Below are 21,493 nucleotides of genomic sequence, written 5' to 3'. Positions count from 1 at the left end.
TTATAATGCAATAAAAAATCTTGAGACACCATAGGTTGCCCAACAAATTCTGGCTACAAGATGTAGGTAACAAACTTCAAATAGTAAGTAACTCTGGCTTACATGTTCTCCATTTGCTGTTTGAGGGAAGTAACTAAAACCCTCCCAGATTTTATACCCTAAATTAAAACTATAACAACAGCATTTGATTGTGAAAATAGGTTAGACATAGCCTTTTATTAAAATATTGGTTCAAAGTAGACTAAGCGTACTGGCAGAGTGGGGAGGTGGTGAGGCCGGGCCTGGCCTTATGTAGGCTGCCTGGCCCAGCCTCCCCTGATGACATCAGGAGACCTGACCTCATCACCCCGAGCTCCTGATGCCTACCATGTGGGCGTGGAAGGCAGGGGGGAAGCCTCGTGAGCCCCTGTGAGCTCGTGAGGCTTGGGATGGAGGCAGCCGAGCCTGGAGGCTGTCCCTTCCACCCCCGGCAATGGTGGCCGTGTTAAGTCATGGACGCTTCTTTCCCAGTAGAAAAGTCATCTTCCTGTACTATTGTCTCTATGACCAAACCAATGCAAGATGTGCTGCCACTCATCAGACTGTGATTTGTGAACTCAGGCATTGCAACAATGAGTACAAACTGTGGTTAACAAATGACTACAAACTGTCGATTGAAATTGCTGTATAATGCCAACTGAAAATCCTGATTTGTTGGCCTGTCTGTATTCCAAGACTTAATGAGTTTGTGACATCAAACTGTGCTTTATTATGACATTTGAATGAACCCTTAAGGTACCTCTTACAAGATTTGTGCAGATGTAACAGTGACAGTTTCTTAACTATGGGTAAGAGATTTGGGAGGGGACTTTCAGGATCATGGACATTCTTCTACTGGTAAAAAGTTATTTCTGCAGATCTGAGTCATTGGTTGACTGCAATTCACTTCCTTTTGTTACAAGGTTTCATTGTATGGTTCCCTGAATGTATGTTTATCTCTTTTGATTGCAGGAGAAGATAAATGGCACAATCTGGCACGAAATCGATGATTTAAGAGCTTTCAAGATGTTAGATCTGGAGGATTTTGAAAAAATGTTCTCTGCTTATCAGAGACACCAGGTAAGGACTTATCCCTTCTTTTGCTATCAACATAGACTCTGAGTTTCATATGATACTGGGCAGAATTACTTCCAACAGCTGATGCAACAATGGAGAAAAGCCAATCATAGGAACAGGTTTTTTTTCCATAGATGTAGTGTTTTCAAAGTAAAGATGAGAGCCAAACTAAACTTCTGGGTCATTGCTTTGGCTCTGACTCTGACCTGCAGTTGGCCTTGTCGTTCATATAAAATGCAGATCCTGGAACCTGGTAGGTAACATTCTGTTTTAGTTGTAGAGTGTTAGTTGCTTTGTAACTTGTGCTATTATTTCCCCCCTTTTCCCAGCCCATCTACCATCTACCCCAGTCATCATGAATAAAATTTCCCAATCAGCTAAAGAGTTTTAAGTAGTATGATTGGATTAACTGAACTTCTTTTGTTTGTTTCACTTTGCTTTCTCTCCCCCCCCCCCCCCCAATTCTTCTGGCTAACCCTGAGTTGCAGATAGTAACACTAACAACATATTTTAACAGCAGCCATGTATTAAATTTTTTCTCTTCTCTTCTTGGAAAGAAACTTACCTGCATTCTGTCTGCATCTGATGAATGAGATTCAGCTGGAAGAGAGCTATTTTTACCTCTCTTTTCCTCCCCTCCAGATTCTCCACTCCCCTAGCTATTGGAACAGACGCTGCAAACTTGGTCTTTTCCAGCCTTTTTGAAGCAGCCAGCCTTTTTGAAGCAGCCATCTGCTGTTAAAATGACAGCCTAAAGTTGCTTTGCAGACTGATGAGCTTTTATCCAGTGCTGTTGAACTGTGACTCTAGTGGATCTTAGTCTATCCTTCAGTTTTCCCTTTTATGCTATATCACAACCTGTTTACAGTTTCTAGTTTTAGAGGAGCAATTCCCCTTTTTAAAAAATCCAACATTTTGCCCTATTCTAGTAGCAGAGGCGTATCTGCCCGGTGGCATCGGGTAACCCATGTTCCCGGGCACAACTAATCTGGTCACGTGCAAAATTGGCCCCCCATGTGACCAGATGCTTTTCCCTACCCCGAGAGTCTTTGGCCTCCCTTGACCTGCCTTGTTGTCGAAGAGGACGACATGGGTGAGAGAAGCGGCGAAGGCAAATGGTGCCCCTCCAGCTGCTTCCCTTCTTCTGTGAGCAGGCTGCCCACTCAGAGGGAGGGGAAGTGGTGAAGGCAAATAGCGCCCCTCCAGCCGCTTCTCTTCTTCTCTGAGTGGGCTGCCCACTCAGAGAGAAGGGAAGTGGCGAAGGTGCCCCTCTAGCCACTTCCCTTCTTCTCTGAGCAGGCTGTCCGCTCAGAGGGAAGGAAAGCGGTGAAGGCTGCTGCCACTGGACCATCTGCTGGCAAAAGTAAGTGGGGTGCAGGGTGGGGGGCTCTTGGAGCAGGTTTTGCTCCGGGTTCTATTTTATCCTGGTACGCCTCTGCCAAGTAGAACCAATGAAAGTCATCAGAGCCTAAACAAACCTGACTGTAACATCTTTCAGTTTCCCTTAAAATAATATTTTTGGATGTGTCATAGCTGTGGGGATTCATATGAAGAACTTTACATTTCCAGTTGACCCTAGAACTATTTGCAGTTCTCACTGTCCCAATCCTCCCAGGCCACGTGCTTCTCCATGTCTCCAAAATCCAATATCACATCACCCTTTTTGTCAAGGCCATTTTTTTCTTCCTAACTCCCTACCTTCCTTCCACAACCATCCCACAGACTTCTGCTTTATGTTGTCTTCTATTGTTCAGCCTTTTCTTTTTCCATAGACAGAGCTGTTGCACCATCTGCAGAACAGCATCTGCAGAAAGGTACCAGGTTCAATTACTGGCATTTCCAGTTTAAAATCAAGTAGTACATGATGTGTTAAAGACTTATATCAAAAACTTTCAAGACCATTGCTGGTCAGAGTAGACAATACTCACCTTGATAGATAACCATGACATTCAATATGGCAGCTTCATTGTTTGCAATTTCTGGGTTACCTTTATAGACAGTCCTCTGTAAAACGTATTACAGTAATCTAGTCTGGAAATTATAGAAGCAGGGATCCACTGGTGAGGATGGCAGGGCCAAGAAGAGGAGAGAAGTTTCAAATCAAATGAAAGGCACACCTGGCTACAGCACTCATTGGCTTTTCAAAAAAAGTAGATGAGTACAAATCATATACAATTTTTAAAAAATCCTAAGATTTTTATGTATGGATTTACCCATTCATTTCTACAATACAAGTAGAGATCTCTTTTAAAACAGAAGCTGAACATAAGTTTGGAGAAGAAAATGTTACTCTACCTCATAGTCCTCTGGTACTTGAAACATTTTTTTCCTCCCATCCCTACTTCAATACTGGAAGTTACAGCCTGAGAGAAAACAGCTGAAACAGAGTTCAGGAAATGTTGCTTGAAAGGGAATAGGGGAAAGCTCTCCTCATCTAAGCAATCCATTTCTCTATAAAATTAAATTACCAACTGCTTTCAGTGTGAACAGAAGGTTCCTTACCACAACTTATAGCAGCTATAGAATGTGGGTATATTTTTCTTTTTAAAAATGAGGTGGGGACCCCATTCTACATCCCCAATCCATTCCCTGTCCCCCAAAACATTGAGAGATCCTTATCACTGATAATCTGTGTTGGTACTGCCTGTTTTCATCACTGGTTACAGCATACACACATCCTAACTCTTTCCATTATACTGCTTGATTAATGGCTAAATTCAAACTTTTACAAATATTATTGTCAGTAATTTTCCATTTCAGTTTTAATTATTTTTATGAATTATTATTTTGGGGGATTAGGTTTTGACCAATTAATATCCAAATGTAGTTTTCTGAATGTTATGCTTCTGTGATTGACTGTTCCCCCTTGGCAATGCAAATGTTTCTTTCATATCAGAGTAGTTCATCTGCTCAGAATAGACAAGGCTGAGCAAAACAAACCAGTGTTGTGTCTTAATATTTATTTATTTATCTAAAGTATTTATAAAGCCATTTTTCTTCTGAGGCAACTTCTTGTTCATATCCATTTTTGCTTCTGTTTTACATTTTTCCCCTTTAAACAGGGATTTATTGTTGTGTGTCATACTGATTTATCTTGAAACAGCTCAAACCTTAACTAGCTGGTGGGGAGGAAGAAAAAATGGAGCAAACCGTCAAAACCTTCTCTTCAACTAGAAATCTGACAAGTTTCTCAGCAATTTCATTCTTTTCCATTCTCATTTTTTTGTTTAAATTTGGAAATTTTGTACCCTTGCCCATAATTGCTTGCCCTAAATTTGCAACTTGTTAGCTACATCCAGATGCACCAAAATCCAAATGTCCAGAAAAATCACTGTTTTTTTGTTCTGAAGAAACAGAGCATGTATGAGACATTTTTCCTGCTGCAACTAACATAATATTAATATGATTTTCCAGTTTCTTTTAGTTTTTAAACTGCTTCTTCTTTCTTTGAAAAGACAAAGGGTCTGTTCTCTTCACCTGAGAAATGTGTCTGCAGTTAGTTATACAATGATGGAGCAATATTGTTCAACTATTCAAGTTGGAGAAGAACTTTACTTGTAACCCCTTCACTGATGTTTATTTTGAAGACTAATTATATAACTGTAGAATGAGGTGATGCAACAGTTAATTATCTTTCATGGGAACCTTGCACAAACGCAGTGAGCACAATATTGCATCCCTGTTGATTGTGCCATTATACATATGCATGGAAAGGAGAACAGACCCCAATGTGTTCCTCTTTGAAATTCTTAATAGAGGGTTATGTTTAGTAGAAGAGCATTTTAATCACTTAGAAAACCATACAGGGGTAAATATTGTTGGCTTTGATGACCTCTGTACCTTTTACTTCTATGGCTAACAGTTGGCATGTTTCCCTTCTCTGTTATCTTCAACTGCTACCTGTGTAGGACCTGCTAACTAACCCTTCCTCCTGTAAGCAGGTAAGTATTCCTGCCTGTCTCCTGTCTGATTTCTGGAGTTCTATTCCAGTGTTTACTTTAAGGGACCCCATTGCAATATCGATCATCCAAACTGGTCACTGCATGAGTAAGGTTTAATTTTATGTGCACTTAAGTGTGTTGTTTGTAGTAGGATGGAGACAACATGGGATCTCTTGCATGAATGTCTGAGAGGAGCATGGAGAATTGTCACTGTGCTTTCACTTGCCTGAATACATGAGAAGCAGAGAAGGGTACCAAAAGAATGTGAAGGATCCTACTATGTCTTTTCCTTATTGTATAGAAGGGGAAAGGTTTCAGTTACTGCTCCTGAGTAGTGATTTTAATTGTTCAAGTTCCAGAGCCAGTGTCGTTCCCCCCACCCCCCCACAGCTGTTTCAGATTTCTAGGCACAATGTGTTTTGTGAGATGCGCAAGCACGCACTGCACTATAATGCATGATACTTTTTGTTAGGTTTTATTGTATGCTATAATGTTGATTATGCTGTAAAATTTTATTCATCTGGCTTAGACAATTTTGCCTACAGTGGTAGAAATAAGATGAGAACCAGACCCCAGTAAACACACATTCCTGCACAGAGTTGTGTGTAATTGGATCAGTGACCATAAGCAAATACATCTTTGACTTAATTATGAGCAACATTATGGAATTAAGACTGATAAAACCATCATGTGAGTCCATGATGTTTGTTTTGTAGCGTTACAATCCTGCATCCTTTCAACTTCTTCACAAACTCAGTTATCTGAACTTAGAGCATTGGTTATCTAACAGAGTTGCCCATCCAAGTTGTGCACAGAAAGAAAAAATCAGGGGAGGAAAATTCATGGCACTGATTTTCATGTTTATTAACTGTTTGTAGAAGGAAATGGGATCAACTGAAGACTTGTACCTGTCCAGTCGAAAAGTCAAAGAGCTTTCTGTAATTGATGGCCGGAGGGCTCAAAATTGTGTCATCCTGCTTTCTAAGTAAGTGTTCTGCATCTGTTTGGATTTGATTTCTGGGTGTTCAGAAACTATGCAAAGCAAACTACCATTTAGCTGCTCACCCACAGATGGAAAACTCTCTGAAATATCATTAAGAGTTGAAAGGCAATAACATACAGATGGAAAACTCTCTGAAAAATCATCAAGAGTTGAAAGGCAACAACATACATTCCCCTCCTAGCCTTTTTGATCGGGCGCCTGTCTAAATTTTGCTTGCTTTTAACTTTGTTATTTAAATTTTAACTGCTGCTGTGGAAATTTGTTTTAATGGGGTTAAGTTTTAGTTATGTATTTTATGTGCTGTTATTGGAACAGCTGCACTGTGAGCCACCTCATGCCCTTTGGGAGTGAGGCGGCCTATAAATCTAATAAATAATAATAATAATAGAATAAATGAGACAGCGAAAAATGGACTAATGTTAACAAAATAAGTCTTGCATCTAAAGACAGGAAACAAACTCCTTGGTATCAGTATCTCCAAGTTCAATATTTGAAGCAATCCAATAGATAAAAAATGTTTTAACTAACAAGGCCATTTTCCAAGAATTTTTCTCTCTTTCTCATAATACTACAACCAGGGGGCATACATTGAAAATGCTGGGGGGAAGAATTAGGAATAATAAAAGGATTGGTGTTTGGTGATTGGTGTTTGGGATATGCTGCCACAGGAGGTCGTGATGGTCACTAACCTGGATAACTTTGAAAGGGGCTTGGACAGATTTATGGAGGAGAAGCCAATCTATGACTACCAATCTTGATCCTCTTTGATCTGAGATTGCAAATGCCTTAGCAGACCAGGTGCTCGGAAGCAGCAGCAACAGAAGGCCATTGCTTTTACATCCTGCATATGAGCGTCCAAAGGCATCTGGTGGGCCACTGTGAGTAGCAGAGTGCTGGACTAGATGGACTCTGGTCTGATCCAGCAGGCTTATTCTTATGTTCTTAAGAAAGGCCCATATCTCTGCAAAAGGCTATCCTTGTTATATTAAAAAAAAATTCGGAGAACATATATAGGCAGAAAATTCTGGATTTATATCCAAATGGGAAAATAATTCTGGCTCACCACTAGATCTTAACATATGTCCCTCTATTTGGTATTCATATTCTTTCACTTTACCTTCAATTAACTTCAGTATATATTAGATGGTAACTAAATTCAGATAAAATTCATCACATTACTAATCAATATTCATTGTCTTGTATGAAAAAGTATGGCAAAACTCTTTCTGGTTTTCATAGTTGATTGGATTGTGTTAAGATGCAATAGTTTTGGACATTAATCATATCTCATTTAGGAGTTTTAGACAAACAGTTCCTCAGATCAGAAGACAAATCATAGTATTGTTATTAACAGCAGCCATACTACTAGCAGCAAAAAGCAGGAAGAGAAAAAAACTGCCTACTATCACAAGCTGGTATAATAAAATTTGGGAAATAAGGATAATGGACAAGGTCTCAACACAACCAAAAAAAGGTCTCAACACAACCTTCCCTCTCCGCAGCCCCAGCTTCTGCCCTCCCCAGAGCCTGGGGAGATCATAATTGACTGTCAGCCTCCAGAGACATGCCTTTATAAGCATGGAAGCCGGGGGCGAGGCTTGGGGGCACGCCCCCAAGCCCCACCTCAGGGTTTGGCCACACCCCCTCAAGCCCTGCCCCCAGCCTCCGTGCCTATAAAAGCACATCTCCGGAGGCTGGCAATTGCTTTTGCTCTCCCCAGGCTCTGGGGAGGGCAGAAGCTGAGCTGTGAGGGAGGGAGGGTGGGCTTGGGGGTTCCACTCCCAAGCTCGCCATGAGCCCCACCCCCAGACACAGGGGGAGCATCTGGATAAGGTTTGGCTCTGGGCACCATTCTCCCCCATACGCCTTTAGCCATTATATTAACTGTTCCATGTATAATGGGAGGGGTTTGAACCCCTTGAACCCAACCCTTACCTACTTGCCTCAATGAATAATAGGCAAAGTTATGACGTGAGTAGCAGGAATATGGACCTGGGAAGGGGCAGTCTGAGATAAGATGAGCTGTCACTTGGTTGGTTTATGAAATTGTTTGCATGAAGTATATCTTGAGAAGTAATTTGGGGTGGAGGAGGAAAAAGAGACTATGGGAAAGGGAGAGCCAGATGAAATGAAGCCATTCCAGAGTGCAAGAAAGGGTGTACTAAGTCAGTGGGATGGATCACACAGCCTCTTGGTATTTGAGATATTGGAATCTCAAAAACTGTACCCAAGAACTTGTCCATGCTAAAATTAATTTTTACCTTTTTCTAAAAACAAAAATAGCAACATGTCACATCACAAACTGCTTTTGAAAGTCTCTTTGGCATGGATGAGTGAGTCCAAAGGCCCCATGGGCATGGTGGGGTATTGGAAGCATAGTTCGTTGGATCCCAGATTCAGCTGCCCAGCACTGTGAAGTGGAGTTCTGTGGATGGCTAAATTCTTTGGCCCATTGTAAAGTCCTTTTCAGTTTCTTAATCTGAAGCAGACAAGTCTATTCTGAAGCAGACAAGTTAAGTCTCCTGTAGGAGTAAAAAGAGCTTTCGCTTTTCATTTTATGAGAATTCAGACTATCAAACCACTCTCTCAAGAGGAAGAGTTGAAAAAAGTCAGCATTTCCCTTATGAGTTTCAATCACCTTCCCTTCCTTTCCCCACATTAGACGCCTTGTGAGGTATGTGAGGCTGAGAGAGTTCTGAGGGAACTGTGACTAGCCCAAAGTCACCCAGCAGGCTTCATGTGGAGGAGTGGGGAATCTTCATATCAGAGAGTAATACTACACCATGCTGACTTCCAATGGATTATGAGAGGCTCCTGGAAGTGGGTGTTCTTTTTCTCTCTTTCTCATATGCAGTCAAGACATGGGGAGATGGCTTTGCATTAAATTCAGTGTGCAATAAACAGTCTGGTTAAATTGAGCATGCCATGTGGAATTAGCCAGTCTTAAATCTCTATCAGCAGTTTGAGAACTCAGCTTAATTCTCTATATATCACAAACCTGTTCAGGCTTGAATTGTTTAGCAGAGGGACACACACACACAGTATGAGCCAGAGGACAGAAGGTAAAACTAGACAAGCTGAAGCTAAAAATGAGGCACCACCTGGCAATGGCACCAATAAATGATCATTCCTAGTGTGAGACTACCAGGAGAAAGGATAATGGAGAGTGCATCATCTGCAGATCTCAGGTCAATACAACCATTATCTGTGCAAAGTGGATCTGATACAACGATATCTGCCAGAAAGAGTATATCATTTTAATTCCTTTTTGACTCTGTAATGCACTGGGAAGTTCTGAATTTCCCAAACTTATTTTGACCTTCTTTGCTTGCTCCATAATTGGATGGATGTCTTTTTTTATTTTTGCCTTAAGGGACCACCTTTGACCCGAACATTTCTAAAGTTTAGCCGAAGAATGGAAATGGTCTTGTGGTGGGAATGGAAGTCAGGACTTGAACACTGCCTGACCTTGATAAATCCATGAGTTGATGTAGAAATTAAAATGGTTTCTTAATTTTTATTGTAAAATTGCAAACATCTGTATATCCCACCCTAGTAACAGGATAAGCCTTAGTTTTTCTTTAAATGAAAGTAGTCTACATTCTAGCTTCATTGTCAAGCAATAGATCCTAGCACAATTTTTTGTTTTTAGATTCATTCACAAAATAAGCTTTGTAAATTACCTACAGTTGAAGAAACAAAAGCTATCTCCTGTCCCTAGCCACTCCACATTTATTGCTACTTGGGATGTTGTACTGAATGCAGCTGTAGGAGAGCAGAAGTGGACTGAGAAGTGGAAAAGGCCACAAAGCAAGTCAAGCTTCTCCTGAGGCACCAGAGCCAGCATTGCATGGGACATTCTGTTTAGCAACACCAACACCCACTGCTTCTTCCTGCAACTTGGCAGCAGCGAAGAAGTGACAATTATTTGAAGGCTCTGAGCCAAGTGTGCCCTGAGGCTGAGGCTTGGCCCTATGAACTCCTGCTCACCACTGCACATCTATGGCAGTGGCCCATCATTGTCATTGATAGGTTTCTAGTGCTATCCTGTCTGCACTATGCCTATACCTTTTTAAGACTGTTTAAAAAATTTCCTTCTAGGATTATGTTTTCAAAACTAAAACCATATACTTAACACCAGCAGGGCTTCTTCTCACCTCAAGAAGGACTTCCCATACTCCCACAAAATATTTTTATCCATGCCATTTAAAACTTTGCTCCAAGCCATACTTTCTGTGAGAAATTTTCCTTGGTCTCAGTTTGCTCTCCTACAGCTCTCCTACAGTTTGCTTTCCTACAGTTGCATTCAGTACAACATCCCAAGTAGCAGTCTTACTTGCAAGGATAGGTAGGTAAGTAGCAGTCTTACTTGCAAGGATAGGTAGGTTGATTGATTGATTGATTGATTGATTGATTGATTGATTGATTGATTGATTGATTGATTGATTGATTGATTGATTGATTGATTGATTGATTGATTGATTGATTCTGGTCTCTGGTCCTTTTGGTCATTCATAAGTCATAACATGTCTGTCTGTCTATGTTATGACTTATGAATGACCAAACGTAGGATCAGAGACCAGAATTGAGAAAGTGAGAGTCATTTGCAATGAAACCTTGTAACAAAAGGAAGTGAATTGCTGTCATTTGCAGATCAAAAGAAAATTCTGGCTGTTTAATCATCATGTTACAAAACAGCTGAAAGAAGTGATTCTCTTAAGCCATGTGTATTAAAATGCAGTTGCCCTCCAGGACAGGAATGTACTTACACGCTTAAAACACACACACACAACCTGCCAGCGTTAGATATTTCCCTCCTACCCCAGCAGTAGATATGTCTCTCCCTATAGGAAGGTTATTTGGCTAGCCTTACCTACCCCCTATCAAATCTATCATGCACTAAGACTGTTCATGCTATTGTTGTTGTAGTATTTGTAGTAAAATCCATGGTTTTCTACTGATTTTTCTTCTTTCAAATAATTCTTGAAGGCTCAGAACCAAAGGGGTGGAGGTGAAATATGAAGCCCCGGTGACAATTTGTCCTTTTTCTCAACCCCTGTGTTCTGGTCTCTGATCCTGTGTTTGGTCATTCATAAGTCAGATGAAATAAAGACGTTTTTAACATTGGGAGATAGTGAAGTATCTGTTGAATAACTATGATACGATTCATATAACACTTGCCCTTTCAGACACTTCAGTCCCCTTCCTGCAATCTGTCAAATTCTGGCTACATGCCTATTCTTCTCTGTCAGATGAACTGAGCTATATCAAATTGGGAACTTTAGGAATGTATTAGCTGGTGGTTTGCTCTGTTCAGCTTTCTGTTTGAGTTTTAACTGATCATTGGTAATGGGAAATTGTGCTTCCAGACCCTCCAGAAGCAAGCTGGCATTTATCCTTATATTATGCATGTTATTACAAAGGAAGAAACTGACTTCTCAGGTTGAAAAGAAAAGGCGGCAGGTGTGAAAACAAGTTGTATAGAACTTGTAGAAGAAAAAATCAACGATCACTTTGAAAATGTCACTGTTTTTAGCTGATGTGTTAACAACCTTCAGGATTCAGTTATAAACTATCTTTATGACAAAGCTCGCCAAGTTAGCAGGTTGCCAGATCTCCTGTTTTGCTTTCCTAACATTTTAAGGACTGCTTCTTTCTTGAACTTTGATTTTAATACCTAAGAATGAAGCACACATGCGCTATGACAAAACTGCAGGACAAATGCATGGGGGGAAAAGCAGTTTGTCTCTTTACAATATTGAAGGAAAGGCCCTGATCCTTTGCTGTGATCCCTGCACAGAAGAGTATCATGCCAGGAAGTAGGCCCAACTATACTTCTTATCTTGGTCCTGTAACTTTTTTAAAAAAGGGAGATTATTCAGTAACATGATCCTCCACCCTCGCTGAAGTAAAGGCTGTATCATTTTTTTCTTTGTACGTGTACAGATCAGCCACAGTACTGTTTCCTTTAAGGCAGACATGGCTTTCTGATGGTCTCTTGATGTACATTTTAAAAGAGACTGAACAGTTTATGAAAACAAAATGTTCACCCTAGGTAACATATTAATGGGATCCCCTCAAAGTCAAGGCTCAATTGAGGCATGTTGGTAAATGGCTATGTGTGCATTGAAATTTTGCTTCGTCTCAGTTTATTCATTGATTATTTGATTTTTTTGTTGGCAAGGCAAATGTATTAATTTCAAGTTAAAATATTTTGTTCTAGTATAGGAGCTTAAACACGAGCAAGATCTTCTCTGTTCTGATAGTATTGAAAACTGAGGTAACTCTTGAGCCAAGTGTCCTGCAAACATTTGTGACAGGACCTTTTCCGTGAAAGATGGATAAAACTTAAAAGATGACAAGTAGCACAGTTTTTTTCTTTCTTTCTGAGGACATACGGTTGAGAAAGGTGAGTCTTTTCTGACCTATAATTTGGGATGTTAGGTTAACAGAGGAAAATTGAAGAGCTAAAACAAGATTTATGCCAAAAATACAGCATGCTATGTTTGGAATAAGCCAGAGGCTTTCTCTCTCTCTCTCTGCCTCTGAGATGGCCAAACAATAAGCCACTTGATGTTCACTGGTGTTAAATCAGTCAAGGTGTCCTAAGGAGATTAGTGATTAATGAGTCTGCAGAGTCAGTAGAAATCATTTATATGTTCTGAGGGGATCAAGGGTAGGAACCAGCCTAAGTATCATATTAGAAACCATTTGATAATTGTGCAGTTTCAGTATGGTGTGGAAATTACCCAGACATTTGGCTTTCCTCACTCCAGCATGAGTTTTTGTGGTGGTGTGGAGAAAGGGGAAGTTTTACTCTGTGATTTTTCAGGAGCATACCAGACCAAGGCTAGGAATTTTTTAAAAATAGTGATACTATAATTGGAGTGTATCAGTGAATAAAAAATGTGAATGATTAAGATAGGTATGAGTGCTTGGTGCTGGAGTTATGAGTCTCATCTGAATGAGACTGAAGGTCACAGACAACCATATTACAGAATTTGCAAGATGCCTGGACAGGATAAGAGAGGTCAATATATGGAAAGACTGCAGAATAAGCAAAAGAGTCTTAGAACCAAAGAGCCTAGAAAATCAAGCAGATGACAGAATGGTTTAAGCTTGACTTGCAATTGTTTATAGTTATCCCAAGTCAAAGGGAGTCAATGAACTGTGTGGGTAGCTGGAACAACGAACCTGGAAGGATAATGCAGTTAAATACAGTGGTACCTCGGTTTTCGTTGATAATTCGTCCGAAAGGAATCAACGAAAACCAAAGTTGACGAAAACCGAGGCACCATTTCCCATAGGAATCAACGTAAATCCAATTAATCCGTTCGAGGCACTCCAAAAAGTGCCTCGAAGGGATTAATTGGCTTCCTCAAACCCCAGCCAGGGAGACAGAGGGAGCTCCCTATTTGGGCAGTGACATCAGGGGGAGTCACTGCCCAAATAAGGAGCTCCCTCTGCCTCCCAGCTGGGCTTCCTTAAACCCCAGCCAGCTTCGGTTTTCCTGGACTTTTCGTTGGTTTTGGTTTTTGTGGACTTTTTCTGGGCAAACTTTTTCTGTGTTTGAGGACACAAACTTTGGCCAGAAAAAGTCAATGAAAACCGAAACTTACGAAAACCGAAGTCAACAATAGCCGAGGTACCACTGTAGTTCCTCCTTCTCTCTGCAGGCTTGTTGTCACATCACAAAGGGCACAGAATGCAGATGAGGAACTGTGCTGTTCTAGTAATTTGTGGTAGGAAGATTTGCACAAGGACTGAGTGATAATAGGAAGCCCTTTTGCAAAGGCTTTCACCCCAACAGAAATACTCTCACTCTCAAAATGCTTCATCATGTTGCCACAGCTGTGTCAGATTGGCTGTATAGCAGTGTGACTTGACAATGCTCAGTACATAATCCCTGATCGATTAGGATGATGTCGTGAGGATTTTAAGAATTGCTGGAAATTGCCACTGCAGCAGCAAAGAAAGTTACATATTTGGGGAAGAGATGTTGCATCTACTGATAATGGATTTTGTTTTGTTTTAGTTAAAAAAGTGTTTGCAAAGTGCTGTTTTCTACATTTGTCTGCAGCAGAAATGTCTAGCTGCTTTTATATTCCATCCTTTTCATAAAAACAACTGTGAACTAGAGATAATGTTTGAATTAAGCATACAGCTTGGAATGTGCCAGTGGTACAAAATTATAAGTGTTTCTTTACCTGATTAGCGGGGAAATTCTTGATGATGTGTGCCCCACAAATGAAAGATGAATTATTTAGTGTGGGGTTTTTTTGCTACTGTGAAATCTTAATGTGTCATCTACACCCAAAACACACACACACCAGTAGTCATCTTCCTTTGACCTCACTGGAAAGTTTTTAGGGATCTGCTTTAGGTTTTGGTTCATTTCATTCACCTGTTTTTGTTTAAAAAGTGACACATCTGCTTTTTGTTATTATTGGCTGTTTTGAGGTCCACTGCACAGTTGGCAAGAAGTTTTGAAAAAGTAATGAGACTAGAACAGAACTTGATTAATGGCCCTTTGGCCTGGTTGTTCATCCAATCTCTTGCAGTTACTGGACTATTGCTATGACTGTGTGACTGTGTGGTGAATTGGGGTAGACTGTTCTTTGATGTGTAGCTCTATCTCTGTTTTTGGAGGCATAGCTGCAGCCCCTGCAAAGTCCCCTGCAGGCTTGTAGCATTTTATCTGTAATTCCCTCTGAGAAGAGGACAAGTTACCCAAACCAAATGTTTCATTTGCAGTTGCTGGGAACAGTTCCTAAAACATTTTGATTTCTTGGACCACTACTTATCTTTCCACAGTAGTAAACCACTTTTCCTGCTAACCAACCATTTTCAAAGGTGTCAAACAAAGTGAGGCTGGAAACCTGTGGGATCACAGAGCTGATTTCCAGAGCTGAAATCTGAAAAAAAGTTATCTTGAGTGACTTGCTTAATTGATTGTAAAATCTGAGATAGGAGGGATCTGTTGGGATGGAAGAGCAGAATTTGTTCTCCACAGTCTCTTCAGTTTTTGACTTTGCTCAGACTAATGCCAGTTGGAAGCATGTGCTTTTTTTTTGTACACTAGTGTCCATTATCCATTCAGTATGACATGTGTATATTTGGACAAAGTGAAAAAGCAAGATTAGAGTAGTAGCAAAGAATTCTGACAGCTTGACTTTTGGCTTCAGTACATGGTCCTTGGGTGCCCAAGTGCATGCCTTGTTCCAGAGCTTTAAGCAGATCCAGACCCTCAGACTGGGACTGCATTTAGCAGTGATTGCCTGCATGCATAACAGTATCTTCATGTTTCTGAATATCTGGAAAGAGTACAGTTTTAAGTAGATGGTTATAATGTATATTTTCATATTTTAATTTCCAAAAGCTGATTGTAGTGGACAGCATTACAACATGAGAAATTTATCAGATGTATTACTGTCTCTTCTTTGTAAAAATTAAACACATTAAGATATAACAGCTCTCTGCATAAAATGCTACAGGCAGTTCATGATAATTCATTAGAATAATAAACATATAAGTACAGCCAGTGCTTAAACATTAAAAACTACTATTTTAATAATATCAACAGCCCAAAGTGAAAAGAATCAGATAAAATTATTAAAGCAACAGTAGATTAAAAACTTCTAAAACAGTAGCAGATAGTAACTCAAAAACTGAAATTGTAAAACAATACTGAATATTCTGCACCAGGAAGAGGAAAAACTGTAGTAGAAGAAGAGTTTGGATTTATAACCCGCTTTCTCTGGGGGTGTACTGCCCACAGGGACAGGAGATCAAATGATCCTGGGCACACTGGTGGGGGGGCAAAATCCCCCCATCCCTCCTTCCCCACGCTGACCTGGGGGCCATTTGACCCCCCCTGTCCCGGTGAGCAGTATGTGGCGCCCATCCGAGCTGCCTCCTTCCCTCCCCAGGTCCTTGGGGGCGGAGCCAACCTGCCACTTCAGTGCCCATCTGAGCTGCCCCCAGGGCCTGCCCCCAGACACAAGGTGGGGGGCACCCAGAGCAGGTATTGTCCCTGGGTGCCATTTCACCCCCGATACGTCTCTACCTTTCTATCCTGTAAGGAGAATCAGAAGGGCTTAAAAACTCCTTTCTTTTCCACTCCCCTTAACAGACACCTTTTTTGTTTTAATCTTTATCAAACAATTGAAATATCACACAGATTAAAATTTCAATACATATATCAAGTAATTAATTATATTACAATAAAAAAGCAAAATAAAGATTGACAATCTGTTACTTCCAGTTGAACATTTTTGGTACATGAACTAAACAATTTGGAACCTTGTGATGTAGGTGGGGCTGAGAGAGTTTTGAATGAACTGTGACTAGCCCAGTCACCCAGCAGGAATGTAGGAGTGGGAAAACGAATCTGGTTCACCAGATAAGACTCCACCGCTCATGTGGGGAATTAAACCCAATTCTTGAGATTAAAGTTTGCCTTCTCTTAATTACTACACCGCTCTGTTAAAATGTCAGGGAATAAAAATTTCTTTGCTAGACCCCAAAAGATTGTAAGTTTAGCAGAGAGAGAAAGTTTCAAACCTTTGGTGGCTACAGCAGAAATTATTCTGTCTCTCATTTTCACAAACTCTGCCTCTGTCACAAAGCAGGGCTTCTGACAGTGATCATAACTGTTGAACAGGTTCATCAGGAAAAAGTGGTCATTCAAGTATTCTGGTCTCTGTGACTTTAGAGGTAATAGCTGGTAGTTTTAAATTGGTGCTAACAGTTAATAAGAATTTTATAAAACTGAGGAAAAAATGATCTCTGTAACCTACATATGTGATCACCCTAGCTGTCAAATAATGTTCCTGTTAAAAGTTTGTTATCTAGCTTAACAGTATGAATATATTTTATAGTAGCAATGGGGAAATAACTCAGCTTGGCAGTGCAAGAGGCAGGCTAGGTGGGATCTTTTAGACAACTATACCAGAATTGGCTTTTGAAACGTTCCACAGAGAATGCACAAGAGACCAAACTGTAGTTTAAAATACTTTTATATAAATTTTAGTTGCAAACAATCACACAGTAAGCTATGGAGACGCATACACACAGTTCCTAAGTGATATAAAAAGGGAGGAGAGGGATAGGTTTGGATGATAGAATTGAAAGGGGGGAGCAGGGGACTTATACGTTACCTAAATTCTGCAGAGAAGATCTTGAAGAAGGCAAGGATTCCTATGCCAGTATAGGGATCCAATGCGAAGGACGATATCGTGTCTCCAACCAACTAGACCAAGAGAGGTTTAGCCAGTAAAAAGTGCTGACTCTGGGGTACACAGTACTTTTATACCTTTTGCACAAGTAAGGGCGGGAACAAGTAAGTTTCAGTTTCGTTTTCCTTTGTTAGGACTTCCCATGCTGGGATTGCTGGCTTGAGCTAATTAATAGCTCTATCTATTGTTTCTACTTCCCGGGACAATGGGGCCAATTGGTTTTTTTATTACATCAGGAAAGTCTTGATGGGCTTTTGAATAGCGAGTCTTCTAAAGGACTCTGCCCAAGTATTCAATTTGGCTGAGGCTTTGATTGGATCAGAAAGGGATCGATTGTTAGGGTAATTGTATCTGAAAGGTAGAGGAAATGAAGGGAAGAAGCAATTGTTGAGGAAATGGTTTCTCAGAGGCAGATTAAATGCAACATCTAGTATAAGGGAGTTCTCTGGGATCCATTGTGTCACAACAGCTTAGCGGGATGTGGTAATCAAGATATGTCCATGGTCCATGAGGCTTCCAGATTCTATTGACTGGAGTAACTCATTCACTGATTTAATCTTGCAAACAGACCTTTTGCCTTAGGCTTGCTTTCAGCTTGGACACTCTGCTATCCACCCATACAAACATGGAAACTGGCATTTTATAGCACACAGTGTAAGAAATGATATGAAAATCCAATATTTCATAAGGCAGAGGCTGAAGGCCATGCTAACAAGTTCTCGACAGTATTCAAATGCAGCCATGAGGTCATGAATAACTATGGCCAATTTCTTTGTCCAGCATTCCAAAATCACTACCTCATCCAAAAGATGGCAGAAAAACCGACATTCTATCAGTTTCTTAGTAGCTGTATCATTAGTCAGTGTTTTCTCCTTTTTCTGTTAAGTACTATACATTTATAGGCTTTGAAATTCCCATAATTACAAATTCATATTGGTCTAGAATAGATAGATGTTTCTTTTTCTGGCCCAGTTCACAGCTGGAATGGGCACTGTCATGGAAGTTTCAAAATAAGTTGTATGATAGCTTTTCTGCATGACATATCATTCATGGAAAATTCATTTACAATAAATGCATTTACTCTGTCACTGTACATGTTTCAGCTATGTCATGGAAGGGCTATGTATATTAATTATCAATAATTTTGGGTTAAAATAGATAGATATTGTGTGTAAGCATTATTATTGCAATAAGTTTGATTCCAGGAATTTAATCCCCTCCCCCATCAAAATATTGATTGAATTTGTCCAAAAAGGTTGTGCAATCCAATTAATGGATCACCATTAATATTAAGGTTGAAACTATCTAATGAAGAAATCCGACAGGCAATCCTGAAAATGGATGAAGAAGAAGATCTGGCTAAAGATATGCTTGAGCAGGTGAGTTGCTTTCAAGGGGTCTTTAAAAATGCAGAGATACACATTCTCTTCCTCTTTTTCACTCATAGCACCTGATTCATTAGGTACTGCCCAGATGTGTTGGAAAGAATGACTTGTACCATATGGTACCTGTGAATATGGTTTGGTAATGGCATAATGTAGCAATTGAATTTTTCAGGCAGCACAAATTCACAGCGTGCAATTCTGTGCTTTGGTGTGGAATCCCTCTGTGGCTGTTGGGCTTCTAAACTGTTCTATTAATACCATTGTAAGATAAGGCCAGTTTTATTACCCTTGTGCTGAACTTGAAGGCTCACACAGTTTTGTGATACTTTGGACAGTACTAATAAAAGATTTTGCATGGCTTTTATGTTTTGATATTATAAGGGGAGGAAGAATAAGACCTAAGATTGAGAAAACAGAAGGGAAAAAGACTGTAGACAAACAGACATTTAAAATTTAAGGAATTAAGCAAACATGCTCATTTTTATTTTGTCTTTATTGTTATTTTATTTTTTGTGTGGTGATCTGAGTTAATGTGTAACTTTATGAGGGCCTCAGTTGATATTTTGCCATGGTAAGAAACTTGCTAGCTAACCTTAGGCAAGTCCCTATTTTTTGTTTCTCAGTTTGAAACATCCTGCTTTCACCCTCTCCCTTTTGACTATTTTCCTGCCTCTAGTGTGCCTGGTATGCAGGGCCTTTGTACAGCTCTCTGCTATGCTGTTATCTTACTGTGATGCCTATACCACTGTTAAAATGTCGAGTTGCCTTATCTACTAAAATAAGATCAGTCCTTTTCTTCAGCAAGTTCTTTGAATTTCTGTTCTGAAAGCACTAAAAGAGGCAGTCTGTCATTAATGGAGAGAGACACATAAGATCTATGCGTTTACCTATGGCTGGGCCTTCAGATTTGTTAAGCAATCACTGTTGTTATCTGTAGGTTGCCAGAAATTTTAAACACTCATGTATCTTAGGATAAAGGGGGAATTATAAAAGGCAGATTCTTTGTCTATTATTCTTCCCAGGCAGTTTGTTCCAAATGACTGGGATGTTTTTAGGGCCAAGTCAAAGTGTTACTTCCTCCTAGATATGCCAAAAATCTGTCAATGTATCAGCTTGTTAAGACCAGCTCACAAACTGAAGCCTGTCTATCAAGTGACATTGATATTGTTCATTATCTCTGCATAGCAGAATCATTTTAAAATTGGAAGGAGTGGATGAGGCATAGTCTATACAATACAATACAAATACCTTTAATGGCATAAAGCATAGTCTATAAAAAGTGGGATGAGCAACTCAGTGACATAGGTATAGATTTCTTAGGGGGGTTGGGGTGAGGCCACACCCCCACCCACTCCTTGGGGCGTGGTCACGCCTCCCCGAGCCCCACCCCCGGCCTCTGTGCTTATCAAAGTAATTCTCCGAGGCCAGCGACGGCAGCCGGCAGCCCCTTCTGCTATCCACTCCATGCAGAGGCATACCTAGGGAAAATGGAGTCTGGTGCAAAATCTGAGTTTTGCATGCCCCCCCCCCTTGGGCAGCCACTGTGATGCTGGGATCCACCCCCAAATAGCATCACTTTCAATGGTGTTTAAATTAGGGAGCCCAGATTCTCCTTTTAAATCCACCTTAAAGGAAGAATCTGGGGTCCCCAGTTAAAACAACATTGGAAGTGATGCTGTTTGCAGGTGGATTATCCCCCACCCTGAAACAGCATCACTTTCAGTGTTTAAACTGGGGACCTCATATTCTGCCTTTAAAACCATGCCAAAGGGGGTGAATTTAAAAGGATAATCTGGGGAAATTTGGGGGGTGCCTGCTGTCAAGGGTGCAATTGTTAAGCTAGCAGTACCAAACTTTCAGGGTATCTTTAGGAGACTCTCCTGATGATTCCACCCAGATTTGGTGAAGTTTGGTTCAGGGGGTCCAAAGTTATGGACTCTCAAAGGTGTAGCACCCATCTTCTATTAGCTCCCATTGGAAACAATGGGGGATGGCGCACCCCCTTTGGGAGTCCATAACTTTGGACCCCCTGAACCAAACCTCACCAAACCTAGATGGTATCATCGGGAGAGTCTCCCAAAAAATTCCTGAATTGTTGGTGCTGCTAGCCTAAAAACTGCGCCCCCTGCAGGCCAAAAACCGAAAAAACACTAAAACACCCAAAAACCACAAACGGGGGGCGGAGCTTCAGACATGCAATGGGGGGGGTTGAACCCGAAAACCCCACTTACCTACATCCTTGGAGCAATCTCTGGTGCTGTATTGTGCTTTAGTCCAACACTACATTCTGGAATGCTGTCAAGGGAATAACATGAAATGGGAAATCTTGTTGGGAATTTAAAAGTGTGCAATGAAGTCATAGAATGAAGGCTGAATGCAGAGGAGCAACCAGATGTTTCAGAAAAGCCTCTCTTGTGAACACAGCTGCATTCCTTTACTGCTGTTCCTCACATGGGGAATTTGGAGCAGCCTTTCCTCGCAGTAGCAATTCTTGCTAGAATCCTCCCTGCTCTAGTTGATTCCTTCATGCTGGGTTTTGTTTGTTTGTTTGCACCTGTGGTTTCAGCTACTGAAGTTTGTTCCAGAGAAGAGTGATATTGACCTTCTGGAAGAACATAAGCATGAAATTGACCGCATGGCTCGGGCAGACCGTTTCCTTTATGAAATGAGCAGGTACGTGTGTCTGTAAAAATGAGAGCAAATATGGGTTTTAACAAATGATTTATTTAAAAGACTTATATCCCACCCTACCTTTTTGTAATAGATCTGAAGGGCAATCTATTGAACGTTAAAAATAAATGCACAGTATTATATATAAAACTAGCAGAAAAG

The 21,493-nt window shown here is 40.5% G+C and overlaps 1 protein-coding gene across 4 annotated transcripts in view; it reads left to right on the top strand.

The window, feature by feature from the left end:
* The window catches only part of DAAM2 (dishevelled associated activator of morphogenesis 2), a 249,298-nt gene that overhangs the window by 193,726 nt on the left and 34,079 nt on the right, over positions 1-21,493 (top strand). For 3 of the 4 annotated variants that reach the window (XM_048517373.1, XM_048517546.1, XM_048517283.1), the window contains 5 exons: positions 991-1,098; positions 5,004-5,036; positions 5,915-6,021; positions 18,571-18,655; positions 21,228-21,334. In XM_048517373.1, the coding sequence (XP_048373330.1) occupies positions 991-1,098; positions 5,004-5,036; positions 5,915-6,021; positions 18,571-18,655; positions 21,228-21,334 (440 nt within the window). The remainder of the gene's footprint in view (positions 1-990; positions 1,099-5,003; positions 5,037-5,914; positions 6,022-18,570; positions 18,656-21,227; positions 21,335-21,493) is intronic. The other variant, XM_048517458.1, reaches the window with a different exon arrangement.

The sequence above is a fragment of the Sphaerodactylus townsendi genome, linkage group LG01 (genome assembly GCF_021028975.2).
Source record: "Sphaerodactylus townsendi isolate TG3544 linkage group LG01, MPM_Stown_v2.3, whole genome shotgun sequence".
Lineage (NCBI taxonomy): Eukaryota > Metazoa > Chordata > Lepidosauria > Squamata > Sphaerodactylidae > Sphaerodactylus > Sphaerodactylus townsendi.
The sequence above is the reverse complement of the archived record's forward strand: the minus strand, read 5'-3'. Positions and strand labels throughout refer to the sequence as shown.